This window comes from Medicago truncatula, chromosome 7, assembly GCF_003473485.1.
Source record: "Medicago truncatula cultivar Jemalong A17 chromosome 7, MtrunA17r5.0-ANR, whole genome shotgun sequence".
NCBI lineage: Eukaryota > Viridiplantae > Streptophyta > Magnoliopsida > Fabales > Fabaceae > Medicago > Medicago truncatula.
In genome coordinates this window covers 11,558,372-11,583,333 of record NC_053048.1, presented here as the reverse complement: position 1 = coordinate 11,583,333, position 24,962 = coordinate 11,558,372, and the positions used below count along the sequence as shown (strand labels likewise).

The following is a 24,962-nucleotide window of genomic DNA, read 5'->3' as shown; positions in this document are numbered from 1 at the left end:
TGTCGCTGGAAAGGCTGAGCCCAGTTAGCTACGGCTAGTGTAGTTTTTGAGCAATTTTATAAGAGTAAAATCGAACCATTATGGATAACTCAGGCATGTAAACACTAATATAACCATGGGTCATAAATTACAAAAAGAACGATGATATACCAAGGATTGAACTGCAGTTTAATTCAACGATATAATAATTATTACATTCTTGAAGAGAGTTTTGAAAATCTTAGTTTTTCTCCAGACAAGCTTGTAATGATGCTGCAACCATTTGCTTTACAGTGATACCATTATTACACATATTAGCAAAGGCTCTCAAGTATTTCCTTCCATAGCTTGATAGGGTACCACAGTGACTCTCATAAGTTTTTACCTGCATAAAATATTAAGAAAACATGATTATTAATCAACATATATTTCATTTAAAATCATATATGCTTGAGAGTGCACATTTACAAAAAATTGGTAAGAGATTTGAGCCTGAAAAATTGATATGGTGACAATGTTGAAGAATTTATCCATACTTACAAGTGTCTTTAAACAATCCCAATTATCGACAAGAGGTTGACCAGATGCACGAACATGGACCATTACAATGGAGCCTTTCTCTTCTCCAAACAAAAGATCGCTTATTTGATGGACATTGTTATCTACATGTTTCCTACGAGCAATTTCAACTTCTAACTCCTTTTGAGCTTTTAACTTATCTTCCGAACCACTTGAAGCCCTTCCCAGCTAAAACAATTTAAAAAGAATATATTTAACAACTTTTAATGTCGCTGAAACTGCATCGCCGCTGCTAATTGAGATTGCATCGACAATATTTAACTATGATTTTCCTCAACATCAAATATCGTGATACGACCATAATTATTATAGCGACCCCTATTTAAAACTTTAGTATGTACAACAAACTATTGAACCAAAAATTACCTTGGTCTTAAGATAAATTAAATGAGCATCTCTTTGGCCAAAATTTCTTGTAGGATTTGGAGACTTGAAGTCATCAAAGGAAAACACATTTGTAGTACTAGTGACATTGAAGTTATCATTAACATTAGTAGGGTCTGCACCAATGTATGTAATTAGAGTATCATTGCTGATATTTAAATCACCATATTGCAACACGTGAGAAAGTAATGTTCTTTGGCGAACCTGTGCATTACACCATAGAATTTAATTGACAAATATAATAAGTATTAATTAAAAAAAAAGGAAAAATTATTTGATACTTACAGTTTCATATTGTTCTTTCAAAATTTCTTTTGTCATGTCATTTTTCTCACTGCATTATTCACAAACTTATCAAGAAACATCTCCCACAAGAGAGGATGAAGAAAAAATTGAAAGAAAGATGAAATTAAAAAAATTGATAGAATAATAAAGTAATTACATCAAGCCATTTTCAAGACTTATGCATAGAATAAGAATATAACTATCTATTAACTATCTACTAAGAGACTATTAACTTCTTAAAAAAAAAAAAAAGGGACTATTAACTTATTTTTAACCAAGAGACTTTATGAAATCCAGCTGGTACTTTCAAACGTATACAAAATTTAGTTGGTATTGTAAACTGAATCGTAATAGTATATATATATATATATATATATATATATATATATATATATATATATATATATATATATGAGATTTGCTAGAACACACCCACTAGTTTTTATGTGGGAGTGTTTTAGCAAGTTATAACTAAAAAGTTAATAAATACACCTTAAGGTGTATGTTGCTATAACACACCTTCTAACAAAAATAAGTGGGTGTGTTCTAGCAAATCCTATAGGCATTTGCTAGGATACACCCACTTAGTTTTTAGAAGGAGTATTTTAGCAAGTGAATAACTAAAAAGTGGTTAAATACACCTTAAGGTATAGCTTTGCTAAAACACTTCCACATAAAAACCAGTAGGTGTGTTCTAGCAAACTCCTATATATATATATATATAAATTGTTTGTAACACTGAAACCAGGGCCGTCTCAAACAGCTCTACTGAGCTGGGCCTCCCCAATTTTGGGGCCCAAAATATTTTTTTTTTGTTTTTTTATATATAATGCACTGAAAATATAATATATACAAATAACATTGTAGTATTAACAAAATTGAAGGCGTACACCAGTGGTAAATCTTGGGGATGTTGAACTTATGTATTCTGCTTCAATTCTTGTGAGGGCTGATTTTTATGTTTTTATCATTTATTTATTTTTCCAGCATTATAGGGCCTTTTTTTGCATAATTTTTATGGATTTGAGGTTTATATATCCTAAATACTATCTCCTTTTCTTCCAATAAGCTCAAACAACAAACACTATAATTATTCTTTAAAAATATAAAATAAAAAACATTATAATTTTTTTTTGCTCTTTTAAAAAAATTGAGAGCCGAGCCTCCATTTTTGTAAGGACGGTCAGAGTTACAAACAAAGTTTAGTTGGTATTGTAAACTGAATGGTAATAGTATATATATATATAAATTGTATGTAACACTGAAACCATATTATCTAATTAACAATTAAAAATACCTGTGTTCGTTCCCCCTAAAAAACAATAAAAAAAGTACCTGTCTTCCATCCATGAAATGCTGTAGAGATCTCCCAAACAAATATCATACTCAGGTGGTGGAGGAAGATATGAGTTTGGGCAGTAAAATCCGTAACTATTCTCTGATTTATTCGAAGCAGTAGTTACATAAATGTTTATATCATTTGGAAGAAGACCTTCAAACATGCTCCCAGCTTCACATGCTTCCATGTATATCACCTATTTTTATTTCATTAAATAAAATAAGCAATGCAACTTTCATTGAATAAATAAAAATAAGCAACGAAACAGTTAAGAAACTTGTAGTCAAGGTTGTCAAAATCAGAACTTTATTTCAGGTGGAAAGAGAATAGCAAAATTGGGACTCTTAAAATCACAATCAAAATTGAAGTATTTTACTCAAGGACTTTTGTGGAATCAATATAGGAAATTGTAAAATCGCAATCAAAATCGATAGATTTTGCCTATTTTAAGATTCTACTATGGATTTTAGTCGCTGAAGGTGAAGAAAGTCGCAAAATCCTAAATTTTAGGATTTAAGTTGGGATTTTGACAACAATACTTATAGTATATTTTAAATAAAGTCATATGCTATCTATCATTATGCCGTCCCTTAACTTTATTGTACATGTGTAGTGTGTACAATAATCAGAAACTTTTCCTTCGTACAATAATCAGAAACTTTTCCTTCCAAATTTCCAATGGTAATCAAATAAGTTTACTAATTAAATTTGAGGTCGTTTTCAAGTAACTATATTTTGTTGAAAGTACTAAAAACGTATTGAGTATGATTTATATGTATCTTATTTTTTAAAATTAGTCTACTAAATATTATGAAAGTGATACTCACATAATTAATTTAGAGTTATGTTATTTAAACAACCATTTATTAATAACTTTTGAGACAATTATAATTTTACAAAGAAAAAGAGATATTGACACAAACACAAAAACAATAGAAAGAAAAAATAAAAATATAATTAATGCAAATATGAGAGAGAAAATTGTCACAAAATTGTCAAAAATAATTGTACAAATATCATTTCTCATAATTTATTTCCTGTTTACTTTGACCTTTTTCAAGGCTGCCATATGTATAATTTCTTCCCTTAAATTCTTATTTAATGTTGTGTATAGAAAGTAAGGAAGTTAGAAAAGTTCATTGGGTTAAGTTGGAGAAGATGTGTCTTGATCGAAATAGTGGTAATTTGGGAGTTCATAGAGTGCGGGAATTTAACTTATCTCTATTATGTAAATGGTGTTGAAGGTTCCATATGGATCATGTGGTTTGAGGTTTAAAGTTTTAACTGTTCATTATGGGTTGGAGGGAGGTCATGTGAAGGGCGGGGTAGTGATGTGTCTATAAAATTGACAATTTACAAGGTGTAGAGGAGGGGTGGGGATGAGTACTGGCAACTAGTTTGATGACAATTTGGTGAGAATGGCGATGGGGAAACTATGGTATGTGTAAAAGGTTTAAAAGATTTTGAGTCATCTTAAAATAGCTCTGTGTTTGTTGCAGATATGTGTAGGATAGGGTCAAGTGTTGGTGGAGCGGGGTGGAGTTGGCGTTAGAAGATTTTAGGGTAGAAGGAGAAGTCGATGATATACTCAAGGTTGTCAAAATTGGGATCTTGCTTCACGTCAAAAGAGAAGAGCAAAATCGACAATCGTAAAATCGCAACCAAATTTCAAGGGTTTTACTCAACTACTTCTGTAAAATTGATATAGAAATTGTAAAATTACAATCAAAATCGATGGATTTTACCAAAAAAAAAAAAACTAAATATGTTATAAATAATTGGTATATAGTCATAAATGACTTAGTTTATAAGAAATCGTAAATTCGCAATCAAAATTATGAATTTTGCCTATTTTAGAATTCTATTATGGATTTGAGTCGTTGAAGGTGAAGAAAATCCCAAAATCATGAATTTTAGGATTTAAGTCGGGATTTTCAAAAAATCTTAGATTTTAATATTATGTATTATTTATTAATTTAATTGATATCAGGTTCAATCGATTCTATAACGGTTTAATTGGTTGAACCAGTTAAACCGAGAATCGGAAGTCACAACGGTTCATCTTCAGTCCGATTTTAAAAACATTGATTTCTAGAATAATTTAGTAATTTGGTAAAAAAAAAAAAAAGAATAATTTAGTAGTCTTCAATTTTTTTTATTAAGACATATATCAATTTCACCTAAAACTGAGGTTTTTGGAGTTAACCTAAAAAGTGACACCTTGATATGATTCGATTGAATGTATAGTATATTTAATTTAAATCATGATGCATAGAAATTACTTTGTTGTGAATCCATTCAAAAAATTCGATTAAACTCACCATCTTCTTGTAGGATTTAGCATCATGTTTCTTCTTCAACGCGTCTACGAAATCATTGGCATAAAGAAGACCCCCATCTGGTATGCCTACTCATAAACAAACAGATCATCTAGAAAATAAGAAAATATACCCACCAAAATAAAAGTTTTTTTTTTGGTTACCTGATATATAAACGAAAGGCTTAAATATTGCATTCGTCCCTGCAAATATGGCTCGTTTAAGTTTTGGTCCTTGTAAAATAAAAATTCAGAAATCAATCTCCGCAAAAAAATCTGTCTTTTAAAAATACCCCTGGACCCATTTAAGTCATGACAAGTCACCAAAATGCCTACATGGCGCACGCTGATTGAACGCATTTTGTAGTTTTTGGTCCCTGTAAAATATTTTGTTTTTTAAAAAGGTCCCTGCAAATTTTTTTTTTTGTTTTTGAAAATAGTCTCCGGACCAAAAACAAAAAAATTTTGCAGGGATCAAAAACAATTTTTTTTTTTTACAGGGACGAAAACTTAATCGGGCCATATTTGCAGGGACGAGTGCAATATTTAAACCTAATAGAAAAGAAAAAAAAAAAAACAGAAAAAAGAGAATTAAAGAGGTGGAATGATAAAAATAATTATTTGAAAAAGAATGTTATTATAAGAGATAAAATATTATTCTTTACACTAAAGTTTTATAAATTTATCAAATTGTATATATCAAAAAAGAATGTCATTATAAACATAATATTACTAACCAATTGAGCCAGGAGATCCATGATCTGTGTAGAAAATGAAAATGGTATCATCAGGGCCAGTATCCAGAACCTTACCACTACCTCCTTTTGTAGCACTTTTATTACCACTAAGCACTGCTAAAAAGTTTTCCAGATTTCCATAATCTCCGATATAATCCTACAAGTTTCACAATACATGAGCGTATCACTTATAATTTAACACCATTAAAGAGTACTCCAAAAAAACTCGTTAGTATTACTTAATTTAAAATTAATAAAAAATATAGAACTACGAAGAAAGAGATGGAGACATATATGTACCTTGGGAACTCCATTATAAACATCGGAACCATTTGGATGATTGATTAAAACGCCGCGCCTAGGGTTTTGAGGATTATAGGCAATGTCATCGTACATGAAAACAACGATGTTTTCATCTTTAAGACCGCCTTTTTTTAATATTTGATAGGCATGGCAAATATCGGCTTGGTGCCTATAATTCACGTAACCATTCGATCCTGCAACTAGAAAGGCCCATTTCTTCCCTGTTGTAGACTCACCTTCTGCAAAAACATTATCAGTTACACTCATCCATATTGAAGCTATCAATGCAACCCAATATTTATTCTTGTGATTCATTTTTGTATACGATCTTCTTGTAAAAGAAAAACAATTTATGAGAATAATTTAAGAGTGATGCATGTCAGTGTAACCTATACAACATGTATATATAACATCTGAATAGTCATAATATTTTTTTTTAAAGGAAGTCATAATATTATGTTTTAAAAGTCAATGAGCTTTCCCTCATTAGTTATTGCAATGTAAATGGTTATAAGAAGTATAAGTTATATTTTAAAAAATAACTCATTCGACGTACACTCTAAAATAATTGAAACAAATAAATAACATATGGTTATATCCTTATTTTAAAACAGGTCATTGACTTTCCAAAATATTAATAATTTTAAATAACTGACTAATAATTGAAACAAAAATACCCTTAAATTATGGATATATTTAAAACAGGTCTAGTAATTAAATAATTGATATTTAATTAATTTCTTGATCAAAATATTAATAAGAAATTAATATTTAGTGATTTTTTCTCTTTGAGTAGAATATTCAATGAAAAGCAAATATTTTAATATAGTAACAATTTTATTCCTTCCTTCCTTAAAAAAAAAAAAACAATTTTATATCTTCTTAGAGTCAACAAACATTAATGCCTTCATTCAATACAATTTTTATTATGAAATATTACTTTATATATATATATATATATATATATATATATATATATATATATATATATTATTAGTCGGTAGACGAAGAAACAAACATATCTTAGAATTTATTAAAAAAAAAAAAAAAAATCTTGCAATTACAAATTACTTCACCTATTAACAGAAAAAACACAAATTCCTTCCTCCAATAATAGCTTTACAACCTAAAAGAAAGACTAAAAATATTATCATTTTCAGTTTTTAATGTAATTTTAATTATTTTCAATTGTATCATCTAATTAATACTATGTGCATATCTTTTTTTCTGAATAAAATACTATGTGCATATCTCTCACATTATTTTTTATACAAACTGGCAAGCTCCACCTGAAACTCACACCCACAACGTCAAACCAGAGTGAGAATGTCCGGTCAACACTATTAATCAGGGTATTGATGCACCTCACCACCAATTGTCTTTGTAGCATCTTATCATTTGGCAAGGTAGTCGACCATGTGTACCGACCAAACATTATGTTTGACCAATGAAACTTCGGGTGTGTTTGGTTTGCAAAACAGTAAGTATCGGACAGAACAGTACAAGATAGAACAGTACAACACAAGGCAGAACAGTACATGACAAATTTTTTATGGCATTGAGTAATTTTTTGTTTTATACGATTTTTGAGGGACAAAATGCTATTTTGGTATTTTAGACAACTTGTACGTGGGACAAAAAGTTGTGCTGTGGTTTGGTGAGGGACAAAAATATGAGTTTTTGTCCTGTCCGTTGCCTCCAGTTTGTCCTGTACCTGAATCAGTTTTACAAATCAAACATTGGACAACTAGAGTTGTTCTGTCATGTTCTTCATTTTTTAGCAAATCAAACGCATTCATTTTGTAACACCTCGATTTTTAATATTGAGCCGTTATTATTATTATAAGATAATGTTAGTATTATTATTATTAGTAATAATTACTTGATATTATTAAATTAAATCACTCGTTGTTATACGCGTTGCGAATGATGAGGAAGTAAAGAAATTTTCTTTTTAAAAATACCCTTAATTTTAATTTTTAATTTTATTTCAAATACAAGTAACACATATAACAAATATATCTATATCTATACTATATATAAAGAAAACTACCCCTTTCAGCACACTTTTGGGTTGGACTTTTCTTTCCAAAACTACCCTTAATTTTAAATTTATTTCAAATACAAGTAACACATGTAACAAATATATAACAATAAATTTAATTTAAGGAGAAAACTTACACACAGTTTCTTATTAACTGTTCTTACTGTTAGCCAATTATAAAATAACACATGAATTACTAATTCATGTCACTAATCGTCCCCATTAACCCTCTTTTACCTCCGTAACCACAGATCAAACTCACAAAAACTAGCACAAAATAAAAATCCATGTTACTTTTTTATAAGCCACTTTTATGTTGTACATCTGTGTTTCCCTAAAAAAAAATTGTTGTACATCTGTGTTGTTCCCCTCAATACAACCGACAAAGATTGCCAAGTATTTTCATATCCCTTACACAAAAAACAGTATTTTCATATTATTTTGTTTTATTAATATAAGGTACTATTCCTTAGCCGTTGATCAATTGTAACAAACGTGAGAAAAAGGTAATGTTAAAGATTGGACTTTAAATCCTCTAAAGAAAAGATTAGCAACAAACTTAAGCAAAAAATATTGTTAAAGATTGGAATTTAAATCCTCTAAAAAAGATTATTAACAAACGTGAGCAAAAAATAATGTTAAAGATTGGACTTTAAATCCTCTAAAAAAAAAAGATTAGTAACAAATTAACGTGAGCAAAAAATATTGTTAAAGATTGGACTTTAAATCCTCTAAAAAAAATTAGTAACAAATGTGAGCAAAAAATAATGTTAAAGATTGGACTTTAAATTCTCTAAAAAAAAGATTGGTAACAAACGTGAGCAAAAAATATTGTTAAAGATTGAACTTTAAATCATCTAAAAAAAAAGATTAGGACTCAAAAATTTTTTAGAAGAAGATTTGTTATCACTATATTAAATAAATATTAATAAGTAGGTTTTTCACAGTTCATAGTTCGTTTCCGCATTGTTTTGTTTTTCTCAACTCTCTCAGCCCTCTACATCAGAATTCAGAATTAACCTGTAAGTTTTTTTCTTTTCCTTTCATGTTACAACTAATTAAATTCGATTAATTTTATGGATTATTTGACTTTGCTGGTTTATAAGTGATTATGATTCAAATTGTTTACGATTAATTTCAAGGATTATTTGACTTTGCTAGTTTATAATTGTTTATAGCGTGGTTTTTTTTTTTTTTTTTTTATATATATAAAGAAAACTGTTGTTTTTATTAATTATTAAATAAATCATTATTTTGTTTAATAAAGACATTATAGCTTCAGCAAAGTTTGTAATGTCGGTGCCGATGATGACATTGAAAACTCTATCACTCAACTCCTTTATGCTTTCTATGTGATCTTTGTTTCCCCACTCAAGTTTTTTTTTTGTAGTTAGTTTAGTCAGCAATGGCTGTCCTCTTCACATGCAAGTTGTGAGTCCCACCATTGATAAGGACCTCCAATATTTTCAAATGGCCTTCCCTCACTGCTGTTGTTGTAGCATAGCCCCAGAACAATCTCACATATACATTAGCTCTCACATTCTATTTAATCTTAATACTTAAATTTGTTTTGGCAACATGTCATATATCTATGTATTGAAATTGGGTGAATAGTGTTGGAACAAAATATGTTTAACATTACCCTTTGAGAGTTTTGATGATAACAAAGTATTAATATTGTCAATTGGATATGCTAATATTTGTTCAAGTGTACAGGACCATAGACAAAAATTTGGAATCATTATTAGGTTCTGGAAGAACAAAAGAGAGCAATGAAATCAACAAAAAGGAAGCTTAAAGCGTCTGAAGAGAAGTGCTCCTGAAGCCAAAGTGCTCCTGAAGTGATGACGTCATTAAAAGCAAGTTCATCAGAAGCATCTCATCAGAAGCTGAAGATCACCAGAAGTTGTAGGTCATCAAGAGATGCAAGACTTCAAGCTTCAAAGGATGTTCAATGGATTTAATCTTGTCTAAGCATTGCAGAAGACTGAAAGAGTGAAGTAACAACTATTTTGAAAGGATTTGAATGCATTGGATGCGTGTTTTTTGAAGAGCGTTGACAAATTACAATTGCACGAAGTGTACAACCACTATCTCCACTACTCAGTTTGTGTCTCTACTACAAGACAAGGATAACAGTCCTGCCTGCAACAATGTTCCTACATACTGGGAATGGATTTGAATTTGATCCTTCATATGACAATAACCATATCAGGCAAAAGATCATTGGTGATTGATCAAAGCTTCAAACGACTCTATTTTGATGTGCTGGCAATTCACAACGTCTCTTTCACACCTCTATATAAAGGAGTGAAGACTTAGAGAATGGCAAGGACTCAACAACAATTTGAAAGCGCCTAAACTCTGTCAAAATTGTTCTATATCAAAAGTTCACTTAGAATTTTTTATCAAAGTTCATATCTTAGAAATTCTAGAGTCTTAAGAGTTTGTATCTGATTTGTATTGTGAACACCACTGATTGTATATCAAGTGTTCAACCTCAAACATTTTTCTTTGTAAATCTGTTTGAATTTGAAAGTCTCTTGCAGTTGTGCTTGAGCATTAGAAGTCTCTTGATTGTGTTCAAGAGCATAGGAAGTCTCTTGCAGTTGTGCTTGAGCATTTGAAGTCTCTTGTTAAGTTTAGCAGTGAACATTTGTAATCAGATATTACATTTTATTGAAATCTCCTTGGAAGTGCAAGGGGGACAGGACTGACTTCCGATTTGTGGAAGGAACCTGTATAATTGCTTTGTGTCTTTCTTCTTTCTCTCTCTCTCTCTCTCTGTTTTATCCGCTACTACTTAGTTCTGGAAATCACTTCAGAAGCCGAACTCTATTTTCTTCTGATCAGTGTTTTCAGCTTAGAAGAAAACTAAAAAAAAGCTAGCACAATTCAACCCCTCCTTCTTGTGTTTTTCTCACCTTCAAATAGAGCAAACCTAAATGGAGCAATGATGGATGTCGCTTTTTGAACAAATATCAAAGTCATACATTGATAAAAAATATTAAAAATTCATGTCTTCTTTTGTTAAAATAAATAAATATATGCATGGTACTTTTACTAACTCTTTCATTATTACCCCTTTAAAACAAAAAACGAAAATCTCTTTTATTATTAATTATTAATCTTTTAATTTTGACAGTTCTTATTAGAAAAATGAGAAATAGCAAAAGTCAACTATCGAGGGAGGATCACCAGAAAGTAAGGAAAGGAAAAGAAAAAGGAAATGAAGTTGAAATATCATGCACTAATGATATCATTGAGCCAAATGTGCCCAATCAAATTTTCACAGCTATGAATTTTTCAAATATACACTTTCAAGGACCCATGACAACGAAGCAGAATCAAGTACCATACATATTAATGACCCTACACTTGGTTAGTGATGAAAACAAAATTAATGACCCTACACTACCAGATCTTAATAATGCATCAACTTTTCAAGGAACTCATGATAATGAATCAGAATATGATGAGCCAGAATATTATGAACCGGAATATGGTAACTCCAATACTTTTGTAGAATATATCAAATATTTACATTTGTTATGTCATAAATTATAATATCACTTTGGTTACAGATAATGTGGAAGTTGATGAAAATTTTGAAGATGGACAAATACAAGATGTGGATATGGAAGACACAATAAATAAAAATTTTGGAGATGCATAAATACAAAATGTGGATATGGAGGACACAGTTAATGAAACTTTTGTAGATGCGATTGTTCTTCTTCGCTCTTCTAGGGTTTCCCGTTAGGGTTTCCTAGACTGATCGATTTCACCTTTCTTCTTGTTTCCTTTGCCGTTTTGCACCCTCAATCACACAAGCCTGCCATGGCTTTTGATTGGCAATCAGAATTGGCTTCCACGGTGAAACCTCCTCCTCCCTCCACCGTGGTTGCACACTCCACAAACTGTATCCCACCAAAAAAATTGTTTGCACATGCTTTGGTTGCTACAACAATGACATACATATCTTCACCGTTACCATCACCGTTACCATCTTCAACAATGATATATAGTCTATTATTTCATGACATTTTAATCAAACTTCCTTCCAAATCAGAGAGGTAATACTTCTTTTCTCTCTCTTATTATTCCTTTCTTCATATACATATGAACATTAATATTCTTGAAATATTAATTTGTGGTTACTAAGAAACACTTCATTTTCATGGTCATTTCTTCTCCGAATACTTTGATACGTATTATCCACATAATGTTGACTTGAACCGACTTGAAGACTCAAATTAGGACCTTCAAACTCTTGGATCAAGTGCAAATTAGGCTAATTGGATGATATTTGATAGTCATAAGAAAAAACCATGCGATTACGTTTAATGATCTACATTCCAATTTACTATGTGTAAATTAATTATTCAATTTTTATAATTATTTTAAATTATAAAGTACATTGCTTAAATTATTGGCGATATATTTCACGATGTAGTTATTTCAAAAATTAAATTATATGCTTCTTTCAAAAAAAAATTAAATGGTTTAATCTCTAAGTTTGAAATTATTGTATTATGTTAAAAAAAAAACGTAAAACATTTGGACATATTGTTAACACCACAGTTTTAGGAGTATAAAATTGGGCAAGGCCGAAGCTCCTATCACTAACCGACAACTTTCTAATCTCGTCTTCTTTTTCTCTAAACCCATAATTCTGAAATACAATCCCTTCTTCCATCTCTCCACTGCCGCAACCGACTTTCGTCTCCCAACCACTGTCAATCTGGACCTTCTTTAGACAAAAGAAGCTTATTTACTTCATCTCTTCAACTGTCTCTACCTGTCTATCCGAACAAAATCTCCAAAGGTTGGGCGCCTCTTATGTTGAGTATATTCTCACCCTCTAGAGGCGGGTTGGGCGCCTGCACCCTTGTGGTGTAGATTTGCAGGAAGAAGAAGTTTAATAGCAGTGAGTCTTGGAGGATGGCTTTGGAGCCTACTCGTTTACTTATCGCTTTTGGGAGTCTTTATCGAGTCGATGCTCTGATCTATGACACTAGGGATTGAGGATTTATTTTATTTAGACTATGTTTTTGAATTCTATTGTATTCAGATTTTGTTGAAACTATGATGAGATGTATACTTTAAAGTTTTTGAAAACTATTCCGCTGCGACGTTTTTTTTTTTTTATCTAAATAAAGTACTTTTGATTTGATGAAGATGTGCGACACCCTTACATGCTTTAATAATTATTATATTTTTACTAGAATTGATATGTGGGTTTTAGGGTGTTACGTAATGGTATCAGAGCATATCGGTCCAGTCAGACGAAATTTATATTTTTTTTAGGACATATGTGTAAACACTGTCCGTACTTGTTTGTTGTTTGAGTCAGGTAATTTCCGAGGACTAAAATTCTTTAAGTGGGGAAGAGTTGTAACACCCCAATTTTTAAAATTAGTTTATTAGATAATATAGTATTATTATTTTTAGTAGTATTGTTGATTGTGTGACATTATTTTTATTTTGATTGAATTAAATTAGTTTTGGCATGTTTGGGTGAGGTTTTATTTAGTTAATTGGGATAGAGACATTGGACTAAAAAGGATAGTATATATAAAATAGAACTTTAATTAAAAAGAGTGAGAGAAAATAATATTTAGGAAGAAAATAGAGTTTTTAGAAAGAATAAAGAAGTAGAGTGTGAACGGAGGTGGATTAGTAAAATTGAATTGAAAAGAAATGTAGTTAGTGAGCTGAGTAGTGTTTTAATGATTTAAGTAGAGGGATGTGTTGTAACACCCTGTTCTCACAACATGCAAAATAATACATAATAATCAGAAGATTCAACTTAAACAGGATGTCACACTTCTTTAAAAGATAAATAGAGTAAAATTTTATTTAAAACATCTTTTATCAATAATTCAAATCACATCGCAGCGGAAAAACATTTCATTATTCTTTCAACAAAATTGGCACTAAGGTGTGTTTGGTTTGGAAGAGAAGTTGTGAAGAGAGAAATAGGTGAGAGAGAGATTGAGAAGAGAGAAGTATATGAGAAATAGAGTAGATATGAGGGGTTGTTTGGTCGAAGAGAAAGATAAGAGAGATAGAAGTGAGAGAATAATATAATTGCTTTTAAAGGACAATAATACCCTTAAACAAAGTAAAATGAAACTAAATAATTGTTTGGAGTAGAAAAACATAATTTATGTTCCCTTTTGGCAAATAAATAATTTATGTTACCTGCAATACATTTTTTTATCAACGTTAATTAAAAATGAATAATTTTGATTAATTAATTATGTTAATTAATAAACAGTTCAATTATAGTCCCTAAGAAAATAGGTTAATTTTTTATAGGGAAGTGTGGTTCATATTATTTTTATTGCTAAGTTAAAAAAAAAAATTAGGAAACTTTATTATGAAATTAATTAAAAGTGCAATAACATTCACATACATGATAGCATAACCATTTATATTTGCGTTTTTGTCTTTTTTTATGCAATAGAGGGGCATAATTGGAAAATAACAAATATTGCAATTCTCTCCCCTGTTTCTTCTCATCCATGGGAAGGCTAAAAAAACAGTGGGTCCCACAGGTTTTAACTCTCTCTTCTCTCTTTCTCACCAGAACCAAACAAGAGAAGTGTAGGACTTCTCTCCTATTTCTCTCTCTTCAACTTCTCTCTCTCCTTTTTCTCCTCTACCAAACATAGTGTAAGGCCTCAACTTAGACAATGTCATTAAATCCAACAAATTGGTCCAACATTAAATTCATAAAGATAAATACGTAACAAAGGAAATAAACATCAAAAGTCCTCATCTCGTTACGTATCAGAGCGACTCCTAAGACGACACGAGAAATCAACTCACATCAGCGGTTACTCTAAGTATTTGCACGTTACCCACGTAGAGGCAACATTCAAACAGAAGGGGTGAGATATTCAATAATAATAAGCAATATAATTCTATAAAAGAATTTAACAACACATAACAACATCTATTCATCATTAGCAATACTAATAAACAATAATTTAGATAAGAGAATTTATCAACATAAAATAACATCAATTCATCATTAACAATACTAATAAATAATAGTTTAAGTAAGAGAATTCAGCAACACAAAACAACGGCAAATCATCATCATAATTATACTTTATTATTCTCATCGTCAAGATAAATTAATCATCATCATTCAAATCATCATCAACAATGCTTCACATAATTCCAACTATAAATCATCAATTAACTTTACTCAACAACACATCAACAACAACTCATACAAATGCAATATGTATGTGGTACCATCAGAGCATCAAACCTTCAACTTTAATATGAATGATTATACATTCCAGAACATCAAGCCCTCTACTTTAATATGAATGATTATACATTCCAGAGCATCAAACCCTCTACTTCAATTCGGTTCAAGCCAACATTATGTGGATAATACTCATCATAAAAGTGTTAGGAGAGTAAATGTTTATTTTTAATTTGGATTAGATTTCTTGCTTAGTTTGCAATTAAAGTTGAATGGTTGAAAAACCCATTTTATTATGAGCCAAAACAAAAAAAAATTTCTCTACAATTTGCAGGTGGGGGCGGGGTCGGGTCGGGAAACCCGATCCTCATTGGGGGCAGGTCTGGTGTAACGCCCACTTTCGTTTAGTTAATTATTTAATCGAGTTTAGATGATTATATTATATTTATATAATATATGTGAGTTTTGTTGATTTAGATGATTTGGATGATTTGATGAGATTATGAGACTTATTTTATTGTTAAATAAAATAAGATTTGAAAATAAAATAAAATATTTAGTTGAGGGCTGTTTTGAGATTTTAGAGAGTTTTGGGGGAGAAAGTGAGATAAGATAAGATATTAAGAAGAGATATAAAAAGGAAAGACCTAGGTTTAGAAAACGTTTTGTACGTACGACTGTTTTTGGAGAAAAGGAGGAAAAGCCAAGAGAAGAGCAAGAACACCTAGGAGAGCTGCGATTTTCATCAATTATGGTAAGGGTGAGACTAATAATTCAGTAATGTTAATTTCTATGATTATGATGATTAATTGACAAAGTTAGGATTGAATTAGAAAGTTTTGAAATTAGGTCAAATCCCTAAAATTGATGATCAAACGGTAAAAATTGATTAGATTGATGTAGAAACTGTCCCTTGACATTAGAATATGTTTAGGATGAATTCTGGAACCGAAACTAGGCTTAAAACCATGAGTTTAGATGAATTTTTGAAGAAAACTGCTTTCTGCTCGAGCCAACATTCATCGCTCGCCCTAGCGAACGATGATCCTCGCCTCGCGAGTGATGAAGTTCATCGCTCGCCACGCGAGCCAAAACCCCTCGCCTTGCGAGTTACATGTCATAGCTTGCCACAGCGAGCAACCCTACTCGCCATAGCGAGCATGACCAGAGAGCATGTCGAATTCTGAGTTTTTGACTTTTGAGTTGAACCTTAGATGCCTTTGAGTACCTTTAGGTGTCTACTAAAGATTAGAGGATGATTTTGAAAAAGATTGAACCTGGAACAACCTTAGTTGGGAATCTGGCTTGTACTCGCCATGGCGAGCAGATGCTCTCGCCTCGGGAGCACTTCCAGAACTGAGTGCATTTGAGGATTTTGAGACCTGAGTTGCTTGGATTGATTAGGAAAGGAACTTTAGGTACTAATGAGACCTATTTAAGATATTAACTGAGAACTGTGAAGCTATTATGAAATGCTAAGTGATTATAATGTGATTTATTGATTGATTGCATTACTTGAATTATTATTGAATGATCAAGAAGTTGTTGAAGATGAATTGATATTAAGCTGTTGATGTGATCTGATTATGCTGCTATTGTTAATTAACTAAGTTGCATGAGTCTGAATAAGATAATTAAAATGATGATGAACTCCAAATTATTGGATGTATAAGAGATTTGATGATTAAGATGTTCTGATGTATGTTGCATTTGCTAAATCATACATGTTGTTTAAAATGCGGAGTTGTAAGTCATATATACATATATGCATTGTTAAGTCGTATGTAGATATACGCAAGTGGAGTCCATTGCATATGCATATAAAGCGGTGAGGACTTTGTCCTGGGATGCCTTGTCGTCCAAAAGCGGTGAGAACTTCGGTTCTGGAACGCCTTGTCGTTCAAAATTGGTGAGGACTTCGGTCCTGTGAATGCTTTAACCATTCAAAATCCGGTGAGGGCTTATGTCCTGTAAAATGGTACCACATGCATGTGTCTAGTTGCATTTGTCGAGGAGTCTTGGTGGTGTTGTCATGCCATTGCATGAGTCATTGTTGGTGATTGAATGATACTTTCTACGTAATTGGTTGAAGATGATTATGATGAATTTGATGTGAACACGAAATATATTTAAATATTGAAATGTTGATTATAATAGGGTGTTAGATTCAATTGATTAATTTTATGTCTATTATTGTTGATTGTGAATCTCATCCCTTCTGTTTGAATGTTGCCTCGACCGTGGGTAACGTGCAGGTGATTCCGAGTAGTAGGTGTGGTGGCTCAACTGTCTAGGGCTCTGATACGTACGGGATGGGAATTAGTTATCTTTATTTTCATTCCTTATGTATCAATTTTGGAATTATGCTGTGGAGCCTTTTTATTGTTATTTGAACAATGTTGTTGACTTTATGTTGAGGCCTTTCGTGCCATAAAATGTTGTTGGATGTTTACGATGATAAAGATTTGAAAACTATTCCGTTGCTATGTTTTGATATTTTATGAAGTTGTTTTAATTAAATAGTATTTTATTCTATTTAAGAAATTTTGAAAAGTAGTGTGACATGCCCGTTCGTGTTTAACTCTGATTATTTATTATTATTATTAAGTTTGGAATAACGGGGTGTTACAATTGGTATCAGAGCAGGTTGGTCCGTCCGGCCAAGTAGTAGATTCGTGTTGAGCCACCTAGGATAGAGTGTCAACTCTAATGTTGTTTTGTTATTGTTCTGATTGTTGTTTGTGGTGCAGAGTTATGTTTTAGAGGTATATTTTCGAGGACGAAAATTCTTAAGTTGGGGAGAGTTGTAACGCCCCAATTTTATTTAATTATTATTGGTCGATTTAAAGTCTTTTTATATATATATATATATATGATTTTAAATAATTATTGTTGATTATGTGGTGTGTTATATTTTATTAATGATTTATTTTGATATTATTTAGAATAATGTGAGAAATAGAATTAATTGGAGTCTTAGGGTTTTATTTTAATTAATAGAATTAAGGGGAGTTAAGCGTAATTAAAGGGAGTTAATAATAGAAGTTAAGAAAAAGGGAGAAGTTAGAAAACCAGTTTTACGTGAAAACATCAGTTTTGGGGAGAAACCAAGAACAAGGGAGAGAAGAGCAAGAGGAACCAAGGAAACTGAATTGCTGTGCGGTTTTCTTCTGAATTAAGGTAAGGGTGAGACTATCTCTCAATAATAATAGTGTAGAATTTCTAAAAATTAATCTTTCATGAGAATTGTTCTTGAATTGGAGAAAAATTGGAAAATAGGGTGAATTCTTGAATTTGATTTGAAAAGTTAAAGAACAATGTTAATTATGTTTAGTTCATATTCAGGATTGATTTTAGTAATTCAAACTACTGTTGTTGATCGAATTTGGGGAGATTAGGATTGATAGTGGAAATTGGGGTTTAGGGTTTCATTGTTGAATTGATTAATTGATGATTTTGTTTTGAGAAATTCGTACTCATAGTTAGTGGGTAATTATGTGTATACTAATTTTTGTTGAATTGGTGAATTAACATGTTCATATTCATGCTTTTGATTCATAATAAGTGGTTTTAGGGACTTTCGCTTAAAAGGATGAAAGATCATGATTGTGGTTGTTGAATGATGATGAATTCATAAATTGTGTTCTTGCTATGTTAACGGGTATATGAAAGTGAAGAAACTAAGTTGTTATTATTGTTGTTGTTATGATATGTTGTTATTGATGTTTTGTTGCAAGTTCTACATAGTTTTAGAGTGTCTTTTATATATATAAACCTGTAAGCAAACTTTTGAAACGATTTTGGGTGTTTAGATATCAAACTTTGGGTTTTTGGATGGAAAATGGAGTTTTCCCGAGAGTTACCTCTGACAGCATACTCTGTTACATGTTTTTGCGTCTTTTTCACATGTTTCTGTTTTAAACTGGGTTTTGGTGTAAACATAAAAGTTGTAGATAATTGACTTAGCTTTCTAATGCCATTGGTTTGACGTCTAAATGAATTATATAACTTGAGTTATGGTCAAATTACTGCACGTAGGTCAGAGTGAATATTTATGAATTTCAGCACAACCTTTCCCGAATTTGAAATGAAAACTGTATTGATAAGTACATAATTGGTCTTAGGTGTTTTCACAAAAGTTGTAGGTATAGATGTTATCTGTCACTAGCCTTTAGAGGCACTCGATTTAAGTACATAGAACTCAAGATATGATCAAAATACTACAGAGAGGTCAATAGAGATCAACACGGTCGTGCTCTTTCCCCGAGCTTAGGAAAATCAACTTTTCTGGAATTTCCTGTTTCGAATTGTCCTTTGGTGTAAACATGAAAGTTGTAGATAATTGTGTTAGCTTTCCATTGGCTTTGGTTTGACTTGAAAATGATTTTTGGTGTTTGAGATATGATGAAAATACCCCAAGGGAATCTTAGCGAAATTGCACAGTGACAGCATTCTCTGTTTCATGTTCTTGCGTCTATTTCACATGTTTTTGTTCTGAATTACTCTTTGGTATAAACATGAAATATGTTGATAATTGTGATATCTTTCCAGTAGATTTGGTTTGGCATGAAAATCTGTTGTGGTTAATTTATTATGATTTTACAAAGATGCATGATGAATTATATATGATGTCGTTTGAGATATGATTAATTATCGATTAATGAGATGTGTATATATGATCATATGAATATATATTATGTTGTGTGATATAGAAAATATTGTTGTTTATATTATTCAAGTTGTTATTATTAATATTGTTATGGGGCAAGTTGCTTATGTTGTTGTCCCTACTGTTGTTGATTATTAATATCATTAAGTTGACCAAGTTGCGGGTAAGTCATAATTATTTATGCACAGTCGAATTGTTGTTGTTGTTGTTGTTGGGAAGCTGTTTGTTATGTAATTGAATGATGTTTGATGGACTTGATGATTGAGCATAATTATGATTAATTGTGTATTTTTCTGAGATGATTGGATTGTTATATGATGATCTGCTGTTGACTGTGATGTATGCTACATAATTAAATCATACATGTTGTTTAAAATGCGGAGTTGTAAGTCATATATACATATATGCATTGTTAAGTCGTATGTAGATATACGCAAGTGGAGTCCATTGCATATGCATATAAAGCGGTGAGGACTTTGTCCTGGGATGCCTTGTCGTCCAAAAGCGGTGAGAACTTCGGTTCTGGAACGCCTTGTCGTTCAAAATTGGTGAGGACTTCGGTCCTGTGAATGCTTTAACCATTCAAAATCCGGTGAGGGCTTATGTCCTGTAAAATGGTACCACATGCATGTGTCTAGTTGCATTTGTCGAGGAGTCTTGGTGGTGTTGTCATGCCATTGCATGAGTCATTGTCGGTGATTGAATGATACTTTCTACGTAATTGGTTGAAGATGATTATGATGAATTTGATGTGAACACGAAATATATTTAAATATTGAAATGTTGATTATAATAGGGTGTTAGATTCAATTGATTAATTTTATGTCTATTATTGTTGATTGTGAATCTCATCCCTTCTGTTTGAATGTTGCCTCGACCGTGGGTAACATGCAGGTGATTCCGAGTAGTAGGTGTGGTGGCTCAACTGTCTAGGGCTCTGATATGTACGGGATGGGAATTAGTTATCTTTATTTTCATTCCTTATGTATCAATTTTGGAATTATGCTGTGGAGCCTTTTTATTGTTATTTGAACAATGTTGTTGACTTTATGTTGAGGCCTTTCGTGCCATAAAATGTTGTTGGATGTTTACGATGATAAAGATTTGAAAACTATTCCGTTGCTATGTTTTGATATTTTATGAAGTTGTTTTAATTAAATAGTATTTTATTCTATTTAAGAAATTTTGAAAAGTAGTGTGACATGCCCGTTCGTGTTTAACTCTGATTATTTATTATTATTATTAAGTTTGGAATAACGGGGTGTTACAACCACAACATCAACAATACACCATAATCACAAGGTATATAAATATATAACACATATTCAACACCAACATCATCCACCAGATAAAACTGAAACACAACCGAGACTCATGCAATGACATGACCACTGCTAAGACACCATCTTAGACTTCTTAATGAAATGCATTATGCATGTGGTACCAATCAGGACCGAAGCCCTCACCGCTTTTGAATGGTTAAAGCATTCATCAGGACCGAAGCCCTCACCGCTGTTGAGCAACTAGTACTCCAGGACCGAAGCCCTCACCGCTGTTTTATGCATATGCAATGGACCTACTTGTGTATATCTACATACAACTGACCATGCAATGCAACTCCATGTGACTCCGGAATAAAACGACATGTATGGTTTAGCAAATGCAACATACATCAGAACATCACCAACAATTTGTATAATTTATTTAAGTGTAAATATACATAAATCATCACTCAACATTTAATCATACTCTTGATAAATCATATAGTCATATATAACCATTAGCACAATCAAAAGAATCAACCAAACAATGCGTACCACTGAGTATACAAAACTCAAAATTATGGTTCAGTTCTGGGTATTTTCGCCAGGCGGACTACTAACCTTGCCAGGCGAAATTCACTAAAAAGGCTACTCGCCATGGCGAGACAAAGGCGAGCGTAAGGCGAAAAGCTCCTGGGCACTTTCACCAGGGCGAACAAAAGGCGGTGTAATGGCGAACTAAGGCAGTGTTCTTGGGAAACTTTCTGGACACTTTCGCCAGGGCGAACCAAAGGCGAGGGAATGGCGAAATTTCGCCAGGCGAAAATGACTTCGCCAGGGCGAATCGTGACAGTTCCAGAATCGTGAATTTTGTAGTTTTTCATCAAAAATCCCATTTTTTCCAATCCAAACCCCAAAACAGGCTACAGACATGTTATGCAATCCTAAAATCGCCCAGAACACAACTAAGTCCAAAAACAACATGATTCCTATACACTTCTAATTTTAGGAATCAAAATCAAAAACCCATTTTTTTTCCCATTCTCACCAAAACCTGATAAATTCAAAATCAGAGATTAATGTCTATACTACTGAAGCAAACCTCACCCTTACCTTAGTTCAGAATGAAAAAAATGCACAGCAAAAGGGGTTCCTCTGGTTCTTCTCCCTTGCTCCTGGTTTTCTCTTCCTTGGCTTGGTTTCACGTAAAACTGTTTTTCTCACGTACAATAATTCTAACTTCTACTTTCTTAACTTCCCACTTAAGAGTAACTCCCTCCTAATTACACTTAACTCCCCCAAATTCCTAATAACTCCAATTAATTCCCCAAACACCAAAATAATTAATATTTCATACTTATTCTAATTATTATTAAATAAATCATATAATAAAATAATATACCACATAAATCATCCAAAATCTCATATATACACAATTATATGCATATATATACTCCGCATAAATCACCGAACATCATATATAATAATATATATATACTCCACATAATAAAATAATTAAATAAATAACTAGGGCGTTACAACTCTCCCCAAATTACAGAATTTCGTCCTCGAAATCTTACCTCAAGCAAACAACTCCGGATACGACTCCCGCATCTTACTCTCCAGCTCCCAAGTCAAACTTTCACCAGTCGCTCCACCCCAAACGACTCTCACAAGAGGTATCTCTTTACCTCTCAAGGACTTCACCTTTCTGTCATCAATCCTCAATGGCATAGTCTCAACTGTTAGGTTGTCCCTAACCTGCACATCATCATCCCTCGGAATCACATGAGAAGGATCCGCAACATACTTCCGAAGCTGAGAGACATGAAACACATCGTGCAAGTTCGAAAGATGTGGTGGCAAACCAACTCTATATGCCACTGTACCAACTCTCTCTGAAATCTGATACGGACCAATGAACTTAGGAGTCAACTTCCTCGACTTCAAAGCACGTCCAACACCCGTCAAAGGAGTGACCCTCAGAAAAACATGATCACCCTCCTGAAACTCAAGATCCTTTCTTCGCTTGTCATGGTAACTCTTCTGTCGACTCTGCGAAGCTTTCATCTTTTCCCTTATCAACCTGACTTTCTCAGTAGTCTCATGAACTAAATCCGGTCCCAACACAATACTTTCACCCGACTCAAACCAGCATAAAGGAGTCCTACACCTCCGACCATACAAGGCTTCGAACGGTGCCATACCAATACTCGAGTGATAGCTGTTGTTATAAGTAAACTCAATCAAAGGTAAGTGACTATCCCAAGCTCCACCTTGCTCAAGCACACACACTCTCAACAAATCTTCCAATGATTGAATTGTCCTTTCCGACTGACCATCTGTTTGAGGATGATAAGCCGAACTCAACCTCAACTTCGAACCCAAGGCGTCCTGTAAACTCTTCCAAAATCTAGAAGTGAACCTCGGATCTCTATCCGACACAATACTCGACGGAACACCATGAAGTTTCACCACACTGTGAATATAAATCTCTGCCAACTGCGCTACCGGATAACTGATATTAATAGGAATGAAATGTGCCGACTTCGTCAACCGGTCGACAACAACCCAAATAGCGTCATGCCCCCTCGGAGTGTTCGGTAAACTCGTCACAAAATCCATAGAGATACTGTCCCACTTCCACTCCGGTACATCTAACGGTGTCAACAACCCTGCAGGCTTCTGATGCTCAACCTTGGACTTCTGACAAATCAAACAGGCATAAACAAACTGAGCAACATCCCTTTTCAAATCGGACCACCAAAACAGTTTCTTCAAATCATGATACATTTTTGTAGCCCCTGGGTGAATACTCAAACTACTCTTGTGACTCTCCTCAAGAATCAACTTCTTCAACTCTTCATTGTCAGGAATACAAACTCTACCTCTGAACCTCAGTACACCTTGATCATCAACTTTGAAATCACTATCCTCAGTGTCGTTACCAGAAGTCATCAAATCAACAAACTTCAAATCTTCTTTCTGAGCTTCTCGGATACTGTTCAAGAAATCACTATCAATTTTCAACATTCCCAACTGTATACTCTGGGGTGACAATTCACAGACAAGACTCATGTCTCTGAACTGTTCTAACAATTCAAACTCCTTCACCATCAAAGCAGACATGTGCAAAGTTTTCCTACTCAAAGCATCAGCAACCACATTAGCCTTACCAGGATGGTAATTCAAGCCAAAATCAAAATCCTTCAGTAACTCTAACCACCTCCTCTGCCTCATGTTCAGTTCTTTCTGGTCAAATAAATACTTCAAACTTTTATGATCACTGAACACCTCAAATCTGGAACCGTACAAATAGTGCCTCCAAATTTTCAAAACAAAAACCACCGCAGCTAACTCCAGGTCATGTGTAGGATAATTCTTCTCATGAACACGCAATTGCCTAGAAGCATACGCTACCACCTTACCATCTTGCATCAGAACACCACCTAAGCCCAGCTTAGATGCATCACAGTACACAACAAACGGTTCTTCCGGCTTAGGCAAAATCAAAACAGGAGCAGTTGTCAATCTTCGCTTCAACTCATTGAAACTACTCTCACACTGAGCATCCCACACAAAAGACTTACCCTTACAGGTCAACTGTGTCAACGGAAGAGCCAACTTCGAAAACCCTTCTATGAACCTGCGGTAATAACCAGCCAAACCCAGAAAACTTCTGATCTCAGTTACCGACTTCGGAGTTTCCCATTGTGATACCGCATCAACCTTTGAGGGATCCACTGTAACGCCCTCCTTGAATTATTTGATTATTTAATTATTTTTAATGAGTTACGATATATTTATATAATTTATGTGATTTTAAATAATATTGG

The 24,962-nt window shown here is 32.7% G+C and overlaps 1 protein-coding gene and 1 long non-coding RNA gene across 2 annotated transcripts; one reads left to right on the top strand and one right to left on the bottom strand.

Moving 5' to 3' along the window:
- Window positions 1–220: 220 nt before the first annotated feature.
- On the bottom strand, window positions 221–16,218 carry LOC11439938 (vacuolar-processing enzyme). The gene is made up of 10 exons (XM_039827834.1): window positions 16,193–16,218; window positions 15,556–15,592; window positions 5,921–6,154; window positions 5,621–5,777; window positions 4,888–4,973; window positions 2,563–2,762; window positions 1,228–1,276; window positions 925–1,146; window positions 520–726; window positions 221–364 (listed from the first exon to the last, which is right to left on the bottom strand). Exons 1-10 carry the CDS (start codon window positions 16,216–16,218, stop codon window positions 221–223), a joined length of 1,362 nt encoding a protein of 453 aa, XP_039683768.1.
- Window positions 16,219–18,265: 2,047 nt separating this feature from the next.
- Window positions 18,266–21,008, top strand: LOC112416479 (uncharacterized). Its single transcript, XR_003006977.2, has 2 exons — window positions 18,266–18,375; window positions 20,759–21,008. It is a non-coding gene; the product is annotated as an uncharacterized lncRNA (long non-coding RNA).
- Window positions 21,009–24,962: the final 3,954 nt, after the last annotated feature.